A 15,467-nucleotide genomic window follows, 5' to 3' on the forward strand; every position below is an offset into this window, starting at 1 on the left:
GGTGTACCTGGCCACCCTCCCCTCACCGCTCCAAGCTGGCCAAGGCTCTTTAGGGAGCAGTCCGCATGGGGAGGGCCTGGGGCGGTGTTGTACCTGAGCGGAATAAGAGTGTGGGGGGTGCAAGGGGCGGGCCAGGTCCCCGGGCGCGGCGCGGGCTCGGGGGACCCGCGCGGCTGACGTCAGGCGACTCCTTAAATAGAGCCGGCAGCGCGCTCCACTCGGCATTTCCCGAGGAGCCTGAACGCGGCCGGCGCCAGCGCCACCGTCCGGTCCGCGCATCCTCCCGCCGGTACAGCCGCGCGGCCACCGAGCGCCCCCTGAAAGGCGCTCCGAGCATCCGGAATGGGGCTTCGGGCGCTGGGCGCGCTCCGAACCCGACGCGCCTGAGAGCCGAAGAGTGCCGGGAGCCGCCCCGCTGCCCGGAGCCCCCATCACCTAGCACCGGGAGATGCTGGCAATGCAGCCACCCGGTCCCCGAGGAGCCACCGTCCCCGGGACCCCCGGGCGCGGTGCTCGCCGAGGCCAGCAACCCCCGGAGGAGACGGCGTCCCCTACGCCGGACCTGCACGCCGGGGACAGTGCCACACGAGCCCTCTAGGCGATCGTAGGGCCACGCAGCAGCTCCGCCGCAGGTGCCACCGGAGAAACCATGACCCCCGGCGCGGGCCCATGGAGCTATGGCCTATAGGGTCCTGGGCCGCGCGGGGCCACCTCAGCCGCGGAGGGCGCGCAGGCTGCTCTTCGCCTTCACGCTGTCCTTGTCCTGCACTTACCTGTGTTACAGCTTCCTGTGCTGCTGCGACGGCCTGGGCCAGAGCCGCCTGCTCGGCGCGCCGCGCTGCCTCCGCAGCCCCAGCGCAAGCGGCCAGAAACTTCTGGCGAAGTCCCGTCCGTGTGATCCCCCGGGGCCGACGCCCAGTGAGCCCAGCGCTCCCAGCGCGCCGGCGGCAGCCGCTCCAGCACCGCGCCTCTCCGGGTCCAATCACTCCGGCTCCCCGAAGCTGGGCACTAAACGGCTGCCCCAAGCCCTCATTGTGGGCGTCAAGAAAGGCGGAACCCGGGCGGTGCTGGAGTTTATCCGTGTGCACCCGGACGTGCGGGCCTTGGGCACCGAGCCCCACTTCTTCGACAGGAACTACGGCCGAGGGCTAGACTGGTACAGGTAAGGGGGAATACCACAGCTCCACTCTGAGCTAAGCTAGGTCCGCTTTGTAAGTCCTCTTTTAAGCCAGCAAGGGGGTGTGGGTGATTACCGTAGGGGGATTCACCCAGAACTTCCCAGAGAGTAGCTCTACACGAGGTTCTTTGAAGTGCCAAAAGGAAAGGGCATTCCTTCCTGTCGCTGGGGTCCCTGGAAGAAAGGGGGCGTTTCCAGTCAAACACAGGTGCTGGCTGGAAGGCTGGCTTCCCTGTCCAGTTTTTAGGGCGGGATGGGGCTACTTGCTCAAGCCATTTGGTTGTCTGACCACAGCCTTACTCAGGCCCTAAGCTGGTCTTTCCTGATCGGTGGCACCTGAGGCTGAGAAACGGGAGCCAGGACAAAGGCTAACTGGAGTAGTTCCTGCCTGAATAGGTTCCCATACATCAGACAAAATGAGAGGGTGCCCTGAGTTCTTGCAATGAGAAAGGGAACAAGCTCTGCCCCTTCAGAATGCCAATCTCAGCTGCAAATATTTGCTACCATTGTAGAATTCACTCCCTTAGCCGCTCCAGTCCTGGGTTAGTGAGCCTGGAGGAAAGGAAGGGACCTCGGATTTTAGTCGTGGCTCTGACACTTAGATTAACCAAGTTCCTCAAACTCTGGCAGCCTCTCTTTCCCATCCATCAGAAGGGGCAGGAAGATATTTCTTGCCCTGTTCGCCTGCCAAGGCCTTTTTCAAAGTGTTTGAAAGATGTAAAAATGACACTTAGCGTTTTGTGTGTGTGTGTGTGTGGGGGGGGGTGCTTTTAAAATAGCAACCAACAGGAGGAATTTGGAAGACAGGTGGGCACTTAAAACGAGGGCTAGACAGGATCCCAGGAATAGTCAGACATGCCTAGAGTGCTCAATCTTCCCTTGGACTTCTGCTGACTCCATTTCGCCCCAGTGGGTGGTGTCTGGACATACAGGGAAGCTTCACTGAGGTGGTGGTCGTCACTCTCCAGTCCTCCAATGTCCATTAGCCTTGCACACCCTGTGTGGTGTGGAAATGCAGGATAGGTCGACAGAAGGACTGAGTCAGGGCACCTTTGTGACTGGAATATAATGCATGGACTTCTGAGATGTCTACCTGGAGACATTCTAGACAGCTCTGCATAGTAATGGAGTTGTGGAGAGATGCCATGGTAGCGGACAGTTGCTGAAGCTCTTTCTTTTATTTTCACTCAAAAGGAGACCCTTCAGTCAGTAGACTCATAAGCATGCTGGACAAAGGATGATTTCACTAGAAAGATGACCCTAATGGAGTCATAACAAAGGGTTCTGGATTTTCAAAGAAGGGGGACCCGTAGGAATGACTTGTCACCTTTTCCAGCTAGCCCTGGTCAGCAGTAGCTATGGCTGTTAGGAGCAAGTGATGGGACATGTGCTGTCCCCAAGAGGCAGATACACTGTCGGTAGTGGAGCCAGTCAAGGGACAGTTGGCACACAGTCAGGTGTGGCTTGACGCCAGTGCTGACAGCCCGTCATGTTTTCTGAATTGTGACCCATGGGTGTTTCATCTAGTTATGCGCAAACACTGTCTGAGCCAGACTCCAGGGAATAGGCTGCAGAAGTACTGAACACTAGTGCTCTGCCTGAGGTCAGCATACTCACCGCATGCCAGGGTTTCCTCGATGGAAAATATGAAGATCGTTAGGAAACCTTTTCCCACTGTGAAGTGCTTTTTAAGTGCAAAGTAGCAAAATTCTGAGCTTTTAGGTAATGCACTCTCCCATAAACACCTCTGTGTTGAGCCCAGACTTTCCTTCTCTGCTCCTCCCTCCTCCACCAAACAGCATACCTCAGGCTTCCTTTCTGGAGCCTGTGTCATTCAGGGATGACTGCTTTTTATTTTTAACCTTGGCATGTGTGATTCTAAGCCAGCTTAGCTGTGAACCTTGGAGATGGGAGCCATGCCTTTTTTTTTTTTTTCTCTTTTTTTCTCCTAGCACATTTGGATTCTGCTAAAATTCTCAGCTGAATCTTGGTAGGTTTTATTTAACATGAAGCACACTGACAGCTCCACTTTTCTCCCTCCCCTCCCCCCTCCCCCTTTCCTTCTTGGTTTTTTCTAAAGGAGAGATTAGCTTAGAGGTCTGGTCATAACTGTGATACCCATCAGTTTCCCAGGAAGGCTGGGAAGTCCACAGCACTCAGGAAAGGCTTGTGCATTTTGTGGTTTTTTTTTCAGGGGGGGGGGGCTGCAACCAACACCCCCCAGAGTCAAGGATTTCATGTAGGAATTGTTTCCACAAAATGTAATATATTTCCCATACTTGGGTACTCTTTGTTTGTTTGTTTGTTTTTCTGTTATCATCACTTGCGTTACATGCAGCAATTGCAGAAACTATGGGGATTCCTGGGATTCCTTACAGTGTGTGTTCAAGGGGCCTCTCACCCACTGTTGTGGCCTGGGTTTCCTGGGCTGGAGCTACATGCATGCAGTGGAGTCCTTGATACCCTGCCCATTTTGAAGCCCTGGAGCATTTAGGCCAAAAGCTCTAAATGCAGACAGACAATGGGAAAATATGAATCACCACCATCAAGCCACAGGTGAGACTTCTCCTCCCTGAAAGCAGAGGTGATAGAGCCAGAGAGACACCATCAGCAAAGAAGACCAGCTAACAGAGCCCTCACCCTCTTTATTCCTGGGCCCTATTCTCTTCTTGGGAGCCACTGAGTCAGGCCACCATCAGAGAGCCCAGTCCTCTGCAGGGGTATTCCTCTAAGACCCTTCTGTGCTCTCTTCTCTGGCTCTTACCTTACCTGGGCAAATTTCTCCCCAGACGCAGTAGCATATGGATCTGTGGGGGTGCAGAGTGGAAGCCACTAGCTGCTCAGAAGAAAAGGAAAAGTTATACTAGGTTGATCGTGGTCCCAGGACAGAACCCAGTGTGTTAAAGGCCAGAGATGACCTCTTTAGATGCTGTAAGGTTTGGAAAAGGGTGATCGCCCTGAGTCTTAGCTGCCTTCTCATGGAATGAAGCCCATGATAATTATCTCAGGTTTGAAGAATAAACCTTGAAACATTGCATATGAAAGTTCCATGGGAAGATCTTTGGTATATAAAGATAAGCAAGCCAGTGTTATTTCTGTTGCCACAATTACTGCTGTTCTGCTACCAATACTCCTGTGATTGCCATTAACAATACCAATACTCAAGTTATTGCCGAAACTGTTAGTGCTGTACCTGCCACCATCACCAAATGGGACTGAGGAATGCATTGCTAAAGAACTAGATTCAAGCTTCCCTTTCTCCCTTTGTGTGTGGTGTATGTGTGTGCCTATGAGTGCAGGTACACACATGTGAGTGTGTGCACGGAAGCTGAGTCATTTTCCTCCTTGGTTTTTGAAGCAGGGTCTCTCACTGAACCTGGGACTCACTGATTCCACTAGGGAGAATGACCAGCAAACTCCAGGGAAATGCCTCCTCAGCAAAGAGATTGTAGGCACCTGCTACTGGGTTTTGGGTTTTATGTGAGTTCTGGGGACCTGAACTGAGGACGCCCATGCTTGTGTGCACTGCAAGCATTTTACCAACTGAGCTACTTCCTCAGCCCATACTTCCCTTTTTCTTGTCCCCCCCACATCCTTCCTCCTTCCTTGCTTTTCCTTCTCTCCCCATCATCTTCTCTTCCTAACCTTGCATTGATAAAATTTCACCTCATTTCTGCATAGCTATTTACCACCTTTAAAGATGAGAATGATGCCTGACTTAGTCTTTTACATGATATAAAAACCATGTGTGATACCTTATGTGGAAGCACTCAACTGACCTAAGATTTCACATAAGATACTATTGTTTTACCAAAGTTCACCTCCAATAAAACCTATGCGGAATGACCATCATTTATACAGAACTATAAATGGTGTTGTGTCCAGGCGTCTTTAGGGTTCAAGAGGAAGGTGAGTTTTGTTTCGAGAGTCTCAGTTTTGCAAGCACTGTGTGTTGGAAGGGTGTACATGTGGAGAGGAAGGGAGTCTTTTTTAAGTGCTTCGGAATGCCAGCAGGAGCAAGTTAATACATGATAACTGAGTCTGCACTCATGTCCAAATGTTGATAGATGAACTTGTTATAAATGTTATACTCTATCTCACATCTCTGCTTCCTTTCTTGCTCCGCATCTGTGTGTTTTGGGCACTGTGTAAGGCAAGCAGACACAGGATTTGCCACAGAGGTGATGGTCTAAGTAAGATAGAATGGGAGACACAGAATGGAATCTACCACATCATCAAGCTCCTTCAAATCAGTGACTCATATGTAACAGCAAAGCCAAACTCTGGCTTAGCAAGCATTAGGAGGAAGCCAGGAGACAGGGGCCTTCTGCATGAAGAAGAAAACACAGAAGGCTTTGCAATCTTATAACAAACTGACCAACACACGAAACAGACCAGCCTATGCTCACTGTGAGTACAAGGGATTTGTGACCTCCCCCTCCCTCACATGTGTGTGGGGTCTCATGTACAAGTATCTTTTTTTTTTTTTTTAAATGAGGAGTTTTTCTACCTGGGTCCAGGGGAGTATGACATGTTCTGATTAAATGAAACCATTGACTCTGGAAATCCCGCATCTGTCAGCCTTGCAGCGGGCTGGAGATATATTAGTCAGTCCCAGCATGTGCACAGTTCTTCTCAGGCACCAAAGGACATTCAAAATACAGTGCTGTTATTGCTCCAGGGGAGTTTGGGTGGGGAGAGTTGGTCTTACTTTTCTCTGGAGCTTCAAGGGACTGGATGAGCTGGGAACGAAGAATGGAATGTCCCCAAATCCTTTCCTTGAGCTTGTGAAGTGAAGGAGACTCTGGCAGGCCCTGAGATTCTCACCAAATACTGTTAAGACTGCTCATGATGTTAAAATAGAGAAAAGTATTGTTTAATAGAGAAAGTAAGAAGCATATTTTTTGTTGTTGTTTTTGTTTGTTTTAACGTTTCTGAGATTAGAATGTCTTACAACAAATGACAGATGTCCTCTGCTTCCATCTTGGTTGCAGAGCTGCTCCTCACCAAGCTGTCTTCTGCCTTGAAAGTGTGGCTTCCCCAGTCATCCTGAAATCCATCAATCTTCCAGAGGACCACTGACTACATGGAAAATTCCCAACACGGCATCTCTATAGCTAGCGGCAGGGGGTCTCTGTTGGGAGCTGCATCCATTTTGAAATTTTGAGTGTTACCCATGCCGTCTTCCAGAAAGCACCTATTTCACAGCTAGAGAAGGTGTAGGGCAGATGCCCACCAGAGATGTGCTGCTGTGATGTTCTCCACGGGCAACTATAAAGAGGCACTTACTTACATAGACCAGGAGGCATGTCCCAAAGCCCCTATCCATTCTGGTGCAGAGTCAATGCCAGTAGGTGCTGTTTCCTGAGTGCTTGTTAATGTTCTCTGCATCCAGTGTTCAGCAGTGTTGAATAGCATTCTTTCCTTGGTTAGCCCTCCATGAATCATTTCTGAATGATTGAGTGACAGAGTGGGTGTGGAGGGGCGGAAGCACACAGTTCCCTATTGATCCGGATCTGCTGGAGGACTTGGAGGGGAGGCCAGCTCTTGGTGTGATGGCTCACAGCCAGTGGGCAAGGAAGGTGGAGGTACATAAGCAGATACTCGAAGGGCGGGGGGCTGTGAGTCAGGCCAGAGGGGTCTAAAAGGTCATGCAGCCAAGCTAAGTCTGTGGCACCCTCCATTTCCCCCAGAGCTAACTCTGAGGTGGGTTAATCCATTTATTTGTCAAACGCCCACCATTGGCCAGGCTCAGTGCCAGGCTGCTGTGGGCTGGCTCTGCCGCCACTCTTCTCTGCTAATGGGCTGCACTGATGGGCTGAAGTGCTTTGTAGTCCACGAGCAGCTTGACAAGGTGGGTAAAAAGCCACCAGTGAGTGGAAATAACTTAGCATTTCAGAGGTAATTGCTGCCTGTCAGGCTACACAGCTGGGCTGTTGGTCCAATGCGTCACTCCCCAGGGCTTTCTCTGTGGGATGATGGGACAGGATGAGGAACTGAAGCCTCTGTGTGTCTCCCAGGAGACATGGCCAGATGTTCTGGTTTGGTCATGGGGCCTTTGGCATCATGTAAGGTTCCTAGGTACACATCAGTTGTGTCTCCCTAAACTTCCAGCCAGAGGAGCTGGCAGTGCCTATAGCTCCCATCTCTGCTCTAGGTGGGGTCTGGAGGGGCTTCCCACTGCCATCTTCCAGTCTGTGGCAGAGCTCCCATTTTGGAGGGATGAATCCAGCGTTTTCTAGAGCTCGGTCATTATAGTGCACCACCTCTATTATCATTTTCAAATACTAGTATTTGTATTCCAGTGATCTCATTTAAACTTGTAATGGTGTTTAGCTGAGACTGAGTAGAGTGTGGGAGAGGGAGGCTTGGTCTATGAGTACTAAGTTACAACTAGGAACACAAGACTCTGGTAAGCTATTGCATTGTGGAGTGAATAAAGATAACAATAATGCACTTCACATCTCAAAAAACTAGGAGAATTTTGAATGCTCCACTATAAAGAACTGATGAATTAGGAGATAGATATATTTAAGCTGACATACATATGATACAATGAATATGGGTGTTGAACTACCAGGTGATAATTAATCCCCTTATGTTAGGCTTTGGCTATTGTAACAAAATATCAGAGATAGGCAACTTTAAGAGGAAAAATGTTTATTTTGCTTCATATTTTTAGAGGTTTCAGCTCACCGTTGATTGCTCCATTCTTATGGTATGTACAAAGGCAGTGTACCATGCTGAGTAGGTGGAAGAAGCCCTAATCTAATGCTGGGAACACAGGAGACAGAGATAAAGGATTTAGATTCCTATTATACTCTCTGAGGACACATGCCAGAGATCTAACACCTTCCAAAACACTCAACCTCTTTTTAAAAAAAATTATTTCTTTCAGTTTTTGAGATTGTACTATAATTACATCATTTCCCCCTCTCTTTTCTCCATCCAAATGCTCTCATATACACCCCTTGCTCTCTTCCAAATTCATGCCCCCTTTTCATTATTTGTTGTTACATACATATATGTACATACACATATATTCCTAAATACATAAATATCAAAGACTCAGTCTGTATAATGTTAATTGTATGTATGTTTTCATGACTCATCATTTGGTACTGGATAACCAGTGTACTCTTCCCAGGGGAAGACTATTTCTACTGCTCTCAGTGTTCTTTAGATGCCTGTAGTTCTTTGCGTAGGGTTGAGGCTTCCTGGGCTTTCACCCATCTGCATCAGCATGGCTATTGTTATCGTCCTTGTTCATATCATGTTTAGGCAAGTCATGTTGGTGAGATTGCATGCATGTAGCCTCCTGATATTAGTAGGAGACATAGTCTCACACTAAACTCCATGTTCTTACAACCTGTCTGCACTCCTTCTGCAATATTTCCTGAGCCTTAGGTGCAAGAGTGTTTTGTAGATGTATCCACTGTGACTGGGATCCGGACTCTGCATTTTGATTGGCTGAGGTTTTCTGTAAGGATCTAGAGGCTTGTTGCAAAGGGAAGTTTGCTTGATGAGGAGTGAAAATAACATTTATCTGTGGGTGTAGTATAATGTATTAGGGATTGTGATGTGGAAGTTGTGTGTTCTCCTCTAATACCCCTGACTTCAATAGCCCTGAGCAGTTATCTAGGTTTCCAGCAGCAGGCATGATCTCCCTCTTGTTGAGTGGGTCTTAAGTCTAATTAGAGAGCTGCTGGTTACCACCAAGGCTACACATGTCCCACTACTGCACCCTTGGTTTGCTGGCCGTTGATGCTGTTCATTGCCATCACAGCGCCATCATAGCTAGGTAGGACTGTTGGTTGCTTCCTTTCTTTGGAACCTTGCTTAGAGCCTTCTGGTACCATTAAAGTTAGTCCTCAGTAGGAGAGTTTCAGGTCAGTTCCAGCTCAGGGGCCTCTGGGCCCTGTAGGACCCCCTCTTCTTAAAGGCTCCACCACTTCCAGAAGCACCAAGCCTTAAATACATGATCCTTGAGCAACATTTTCTAGATCCTAAGCATGCTGCCATCCCTATACACATTTTAAAATATTTAATGCATCAACTAAAAAAATAAACTTAATTTAAAAAAATTATATAATCTTACATGTTAAGAAGTTTATGGAGGGAGTTAGTGGATAGAAGTAGGGAGTGGATATAATCATATTTATTGTATACATGAATAAAATTCTCTAGGGTAAAGGAAAATTATAATCTTTCCTAAAGAACGAGGCTACATTCTCTAGTTCCTATTTTAGAGTAAATAGCATACTTTAATATATGTATGTAATGCAGCTTAAAAGTGATGAAGGGAAGTTCTACACGCCTCATCTTTTGGGCACAGAGTTCCTCTTTTAAGAAGAAATGACAAGCCCCAATTTTGTGGATCCCTATAATGATGGTATTCATTTGTACACATTCTATGCAAATACATTCCAAATAAATATATTTACAAAACAACTCCATTTAAATAAACCACCCTAAATGAAAAGACAGCACCACTTTCTGAAAGTGATCTCAAAGCAGACAGCTTGTAAACAAAGCAGTGTTATTGAGCTTTTACCAAAAAGCATGCTGGAGTGTTCCAAGCCTACTGCATTCTCCATCTTTAGCGGGGCTATGGGGAGACACCAACAGGTTAAGAAAATATTGATATCAAGCTGAGATTTTCCTCCATGGTGTGAGCAGTAAAGATGGAACCACAGTATAAATGATGGTAAATTTCCTTTTTGTGGTGCAGTGGTACTTTGCAGGTTCTGCAGGACACACAGAACATGACCAACATCATGAGAAACATATCTGGATATTAAAAAAAAAAATCCAACTTAAGTGAATGCAGCAATGGCCCTGGATTTTTCAGGTTCCTATGATGTGTTGATGATTGGGAGAGAAAAATCAAAATGAAAATTCAGAACAAATCCAAGTGCTAAGAGAAGTGTTCCAATACGCAGTGTTCACAAGGGCATCAAGGCTTCGGTAGAGCCAAACCTCCCCCAAGAAAATACACGGTGGAAAAAGGGAAAACTAAATTAAGCCAACAGGCTTCCTTCCTAGTCTCAGTATTCGGGGGGGGGGGGGAACCACCATGCCCCCTCCCTGCCAACACACACACCAACTGTCACTTTAACCTATTTGTGCATAATTGCAGATGTCAAATCCAAGATGTGGGTGCAAAAAGAAGAGAAAAGTTGTTTCTGCTAGAGAGTCAGAAATCTAAGGGAGGGGGCTTGGGAGTGCTTCTGTTTCTATTTTGAGGTTTACACTAGATGGGGTGTTTCTTTAAAATGCACATCTGGGGCTGGGGAGGTGACTCAGTCAGTAAAGTGCTTTCTATGGAAGCATAATGACCTACATTTAAGCCACAACTTCCAGGGGAAAAAGCCAGGCATGGGGACATTCTTGCAATCACAGCGCTGGGGTGGCAGAGACAGGAGGATCCCTGTGGCTCACTAGTCAGACAGCCTAGCTTATCCTGTGAGCCCCAGGTCCCAGAGAGGGACCCTAACTCAGAAAATACCCAATACACGGTAGATGGCTCCTGAAGAAGGACAGCCAAAGTTAATCCCTGGTCTCCACACATATGTGCACACTTATGGATGTGCACCTCACAAAAACCCTTCTGTGTGCACATTTCTGTCTCTTCCATTCTGTTGTGAATGGCATGAGGTGTAAGAGTTCGAGTTTGAAATAGCTCCCATGAATCATGCTTTGAACACTCAGTCTTGGCTGGTACTGCTGTTTGGGGGGGGACCATGGAATCTTTAGGAGGTGAGCTTGGCTGGTGGACGTGGATGATGAGCAGCTGTTGGTGATTGTGTAGTCTCATTTTGGGTCCCATACCCTACTTCTTGGTCCAGTGCAATATGAGTAGCTGTGGGCTCAGGCTCCTGCTGCCATGCACTCTCCATCATGCTACCGCTGCCATGACACACTGAGCCCTCTGGAACTGTGAGCCAAAATGAGGCCTTCCTCCCTGCACAGTTTATATAAATCATTCTGGTCACAGCGAAGAGGGAGGCACTAATGCATGAAGCGTGTATTCGGGGGGAGCAGGGAGTCAGTTCTGTTTCCCCAGTCTGCTTAATGTCCCTGAGCCAAGAGTGAAGAAAGTGTGTGTGGGACTTCGCCCATGTCATGTCCTTAGCAGAGACATTTACATGGTGTCTATGACAAGGCTCCTCGGTCCTGCCTTTCATGGGGCAGTAGTCATCAATATTGCTAAGGAGATGGCTTCTTGCTACTGAGTGTTTCTCTGCTCTTAGTGCCCATTGCCAGACAAAGAACCTCAAATCTATTGTGAAGCTGGAGTGTGCAGTGAATCAACATTGAAGCTCTGCCTCCTGGTTGAGCTGGGAGCCTCAAAAAAGAATAAAAAGACAGATTATGTGTGTATGGGGGGAGGGGCAATGACCAGATTCAAAGGGTGTGTGGGGTGAACTTAAAAACCAGAAGGAGACAGAGACTATAGTGGGTCACCTTATTGGCATACTTTTCCAATACACCAAGTAGATGCCTAAAACTATGGGTAGTGTGAACACAAATGCTATATACACTGTGATTTGTCCCCGCCACATATATAATAAAATTGGATACATAAATTTGGCACAGTGAGAGATGAGGAGCAATAACTATGAAAACAGAATATTTGTAATGTGCTACTGTAAGTTATGTTCTCTCTCTGTCTCACACACACACACACACACACACACACACACACACTCATGCTCTCTCTGTCAGCATCTTATTGTACCTTCAATTTTTCATTTAAGGAAGTACTTCAGTTTCTCCTTGGCATCGCCAAATCTCCAGCACTGCTACCTGTGCACTCTGGGGGCTATGATTAAGTAAAATAGGGGTTATTTAACACAGGTACTGAGAAACTGTATGTACTAGCTACTTTTCTTATTGCCGTGACAAAATACCGAGAGAGAAGTTCCAGGAAGGAAGGATGTATTTTGGCTCAAAGTTTTAGAGATCGTTTGTCCCATGTGCTTGGGCAGAATATCATGGTGATGAGAGCATGGGCCAGATAAAGGGATTTCTTACCTCATAGCAAAAGGAAGGATGGATGGAGGGAGAAAGAGACAGAAAGAGGAAGAAGAGGAGGAGGAAGAAGAAGAGGAGGGAGAAGAGAAGAAACAAAAAAATGCCCAGGAACAAGATTTTCCCCAAGGAACTGCCCCCAATGATCTACTTGTGGTGGCTAGGTTTTACTTCCTATAGCTTCCAGAACCTTCCAAATTAGTGCCACCATCTGAAAACTAAGCATCCAACATCTGAAACTGTGGGAGGCATATAATACTCAAATAATAACTTCATTATAGTCATCGGATAACTAATGCAGTTACTGAGTAATGGGTGGGTAGTGTATACAGTTGGATACACTACATAAAAGGATGATTCATTTCCCATTTAGAATACACAAGCGTGGAAATGCAATTGTGTAGTTGGACTTTTCATTGAGCTGCCAGCTCACAAATAATGACAAGGACTTATTATTAATAATGAAAGCTTGGTCTTACCTTAAGATTTTTCCCAATTGGCTCTTAGAACTTACATTAACCTGTTTTTATTAATCTACCTTCTGCCACGTGGCTTGGATACCTCTCCTCTGTACCACATGTCCAACTTCTTCACTGTCTCGCTGGCATCCCTCTTGAGCCTAGATTTATTACTAGTTCCTCTCTCTGCCTGGAAGTCCTGCCTGCTCTCTCCTGCCTAGCTATTGGCCATTCAGCTCTTTATTAAACCAATCATAGTGCCACATTTTCACATGGTGTAAACAGATATTCCACAACACCATTGTGTTATTCATTGCAATGAACAATTAACACTTACAAATTCTTTCATTTTGGGATTTCTTATTTAACAAGTTTAAATCACACTACACAAGAAACTACAGAAAGCCAAACCATAGACATGGGGCATGGGTAGTTGTAAAGAGCAATCAAAAGCTCAGACCCTGAAAGCTGGAGGACTGCGTTGGTATTTCTGCTCCACCACTTGCTGGGTATGTGTCCACCAACCAGTTGCTCCTCTTTGGCACAGTGTTCTTCTGTGTGCACACTGGGGCTCAACCATCCTGAGTGGCTGATAGGGAAGTAGTGAGGGTTCCCTGGGCAATAAAAGTGCTCCAAGCATTTCTTGTACCAAAAAATGTCCAAAAGTATTAACTGTGATTATTGGCCATTGATACCATCATTGAGGTTTTATTTATTTCAGTACTAACGACACAAAAATGAACAGAACACAGGTTCTGCCTCTGGGCTTCTTGCATGTTGCGACGGTTTTGAGATGCCTGTGACAGTTTCATGCACAAGTCAGAGAGTACTGCAACAGAAGAGAGCAAGAGGGAACCAGAAAGATGGGATCTAGTCAGAGGAAGGCTTCCTGGAAGAGATGGTGTGTGATCTGCACCCCAAAGAGCAGACAGCCAGAGATGATGATCTACCAGCTGCTGGAGAGGTGTCCCTGTGGGGATGTTGTGTCAAAACATACCTATGTCACGATTTCTCTTCTGGAGACAGTGTTGTCCACTTGGTGATCACTTGGTATGTGTCAAACCCATACGAACCTCAGAAGGGGTATCTTATTTTAAGGAGCCAAGTGGGAAATGTAAGTCAGGAAGACCTAAGCAACAGAAACTCCCAGCACCTGTGTGGTCCCAGTGGAGACCTCAGCTTGAGGGAATTTGCAGTTGCTTTTGCCTCTGCTGGGACTCTTCCTTCCCCAGGAGTCTTTGGATTTGGTTCTTTTTGTAACACAGGCCTCAGATGATATGTATGTCACCTCCTCAAAAAGAAAAGGAAACAGCACATAGCCCTCCTTTGCGGCCTGCCGCCGGAAGCAGCTCCCCTTCCTCATCCTCCTGTAACTTCCTTTGCTACCTTATCTTGTCTACTGCATGCTTCTTGCTACAATTCAAATGTATCTTGATCATTCTCTCTTGGCTTTGAAAGCTACCCTAGGTGCAGAACCTTGCCTGCTTCATTTATGCTGACATCCCAGAGCTCAGAGTGGAGCCTGACACACTGTGGGTCCTCAAAAAATAGTTGAGTGAATATGCTGGGTGTAAGGCATGGCTGAGATCATGAGTCTGTTCTGAGGCCACCAGTAATTTACATCCCTTTATTTGGATTACCTTATGGTCTCTCATGGAGTGAGAAAAGACAGAATCTATATGTTTGGGACTTGATTATCATTCATCAGGTGTCCATTGAACACCTACTATGTACCAGGCTCTATAGTAGTCACTGGAGAGAAAGAAAGTAGTGAAACATTCAGACAAAAGCCCATGTCCTCTGTAGTTAATACCTAAGATATATCTGTGTCAGATGATGGTAAGTATGACAGAGAGACTGCAGGGAAGAAGGCTAGGCAGACAGGTGTTGGTGGGGACAAGGGATTGCAGCCGCCAGTGGTTAATGGTTAGAACAGGCCTCTCTGAGATGGTGATGTTTGAGCTAAGACCTGAAGAAGATATAGGGACAAAGAATGCTACAATTTAATGGAAAGAACATTCTAGCAAAGAGAAGCAAGTGCAAAGCTTCCGATGGCAGCTGGGATAGTGGAGTTGTGGTGATAACCCTCACGATCTCAGGCCAGGGTAGCCAGAATGGATCTAGCAAGGGGGAGAAATGTCTAAAAAGTTCAGGGAGCAACTGGGGGCAGATTAAGCAGGGCCTTAGAGACTCCTGCAAGAGCTTTGTCTTCTGCTCTGAGTCAATGAGAAGGAGCTGTGCTGGTGGAGTTCTGGAATCCTGTGATCTGACTTCGTTTGTTTTTGCATTTAGACAGGTTCTCATGTATCTCAGTCTAGCTTTAAACTTGCTATGTGGCCAAGAATGACCCTGAACTTTAGATCCTCCTACCTCTGTTTTCTTAGCGCTGGAATTACAGAGGCACACCAGGTCTAGTTTTTATGCAGCACCGAGGGCTTTGTACATGCCAGGCAAGCACTCTAACCACTGAGTTACACCCTGAGCTCCTGACTTGCTTTAACAGGCTTTCCTGAGCTGCTCTGACATGGGGAGCAAGGCCAGAGCAGGAAATGCAGCTGCTGCTGCTACTGCAATGGTAGTGGCAGATGGAGAAGCCCAGTGGCAGATGCCCAACATGGTCTGACAATGTGATTTCAGGATTAGTTGATGAAGGTGTGTAGGAGGGGTCAAACAAGATGGTGACCATGACAGTGAGGGTGAAGAAGGTCATGCTGCTATTGGGCGCAAGGGCTGAGCTACAGTGCATCTGTGGTTTCTCTCTGTTAAGTTTTTGAAGTCTGTTGCAAGTGACAGGCTGG

The 15,467-nt window shown here is 47.1% G+C and overlaps 1 protein-coding gene across 1 annotated transcript in view; it reads left to right on the plus strand.

Annotated features, from left to right (window-relative positions):
• Positions 1-243: 243 nt before the first annotated feature.
• Positions 244-15,467, plus strand: part of Hs3st2 (heparan sulfate-glucosamine 3-sulfotransferase 2) — a 105,923-nt gene continuing 90,699 nt past the window's right edge. Inside the window, exon 1 of the mRNA XM_036190956.1 lies at positions 244-1,162. Within this exon, the coding sequence (XP_036046849.1) occupies positions 678-1,162 (485 nt within the window). The 5' untranslated portion in view covers positions 244-677. The remainder of the gene's footprint in view (positions 1,163-15,467) is intronic.

Source organism: Onychomys torridus, chromosome 1, assembly GCF_903995425.1.
Source record: "Onychomys torridus chromosome 1, mOncTor1.1, whole genome shotgun sequence".
In the NCBI taxonomy this organism is placed as follows: domain Eukaryota; kingdom Metazoa; phylum Chordata; class Mammalia; order Rodentia; family Cricetidae; genus Onychomys; species Onychomys torridus.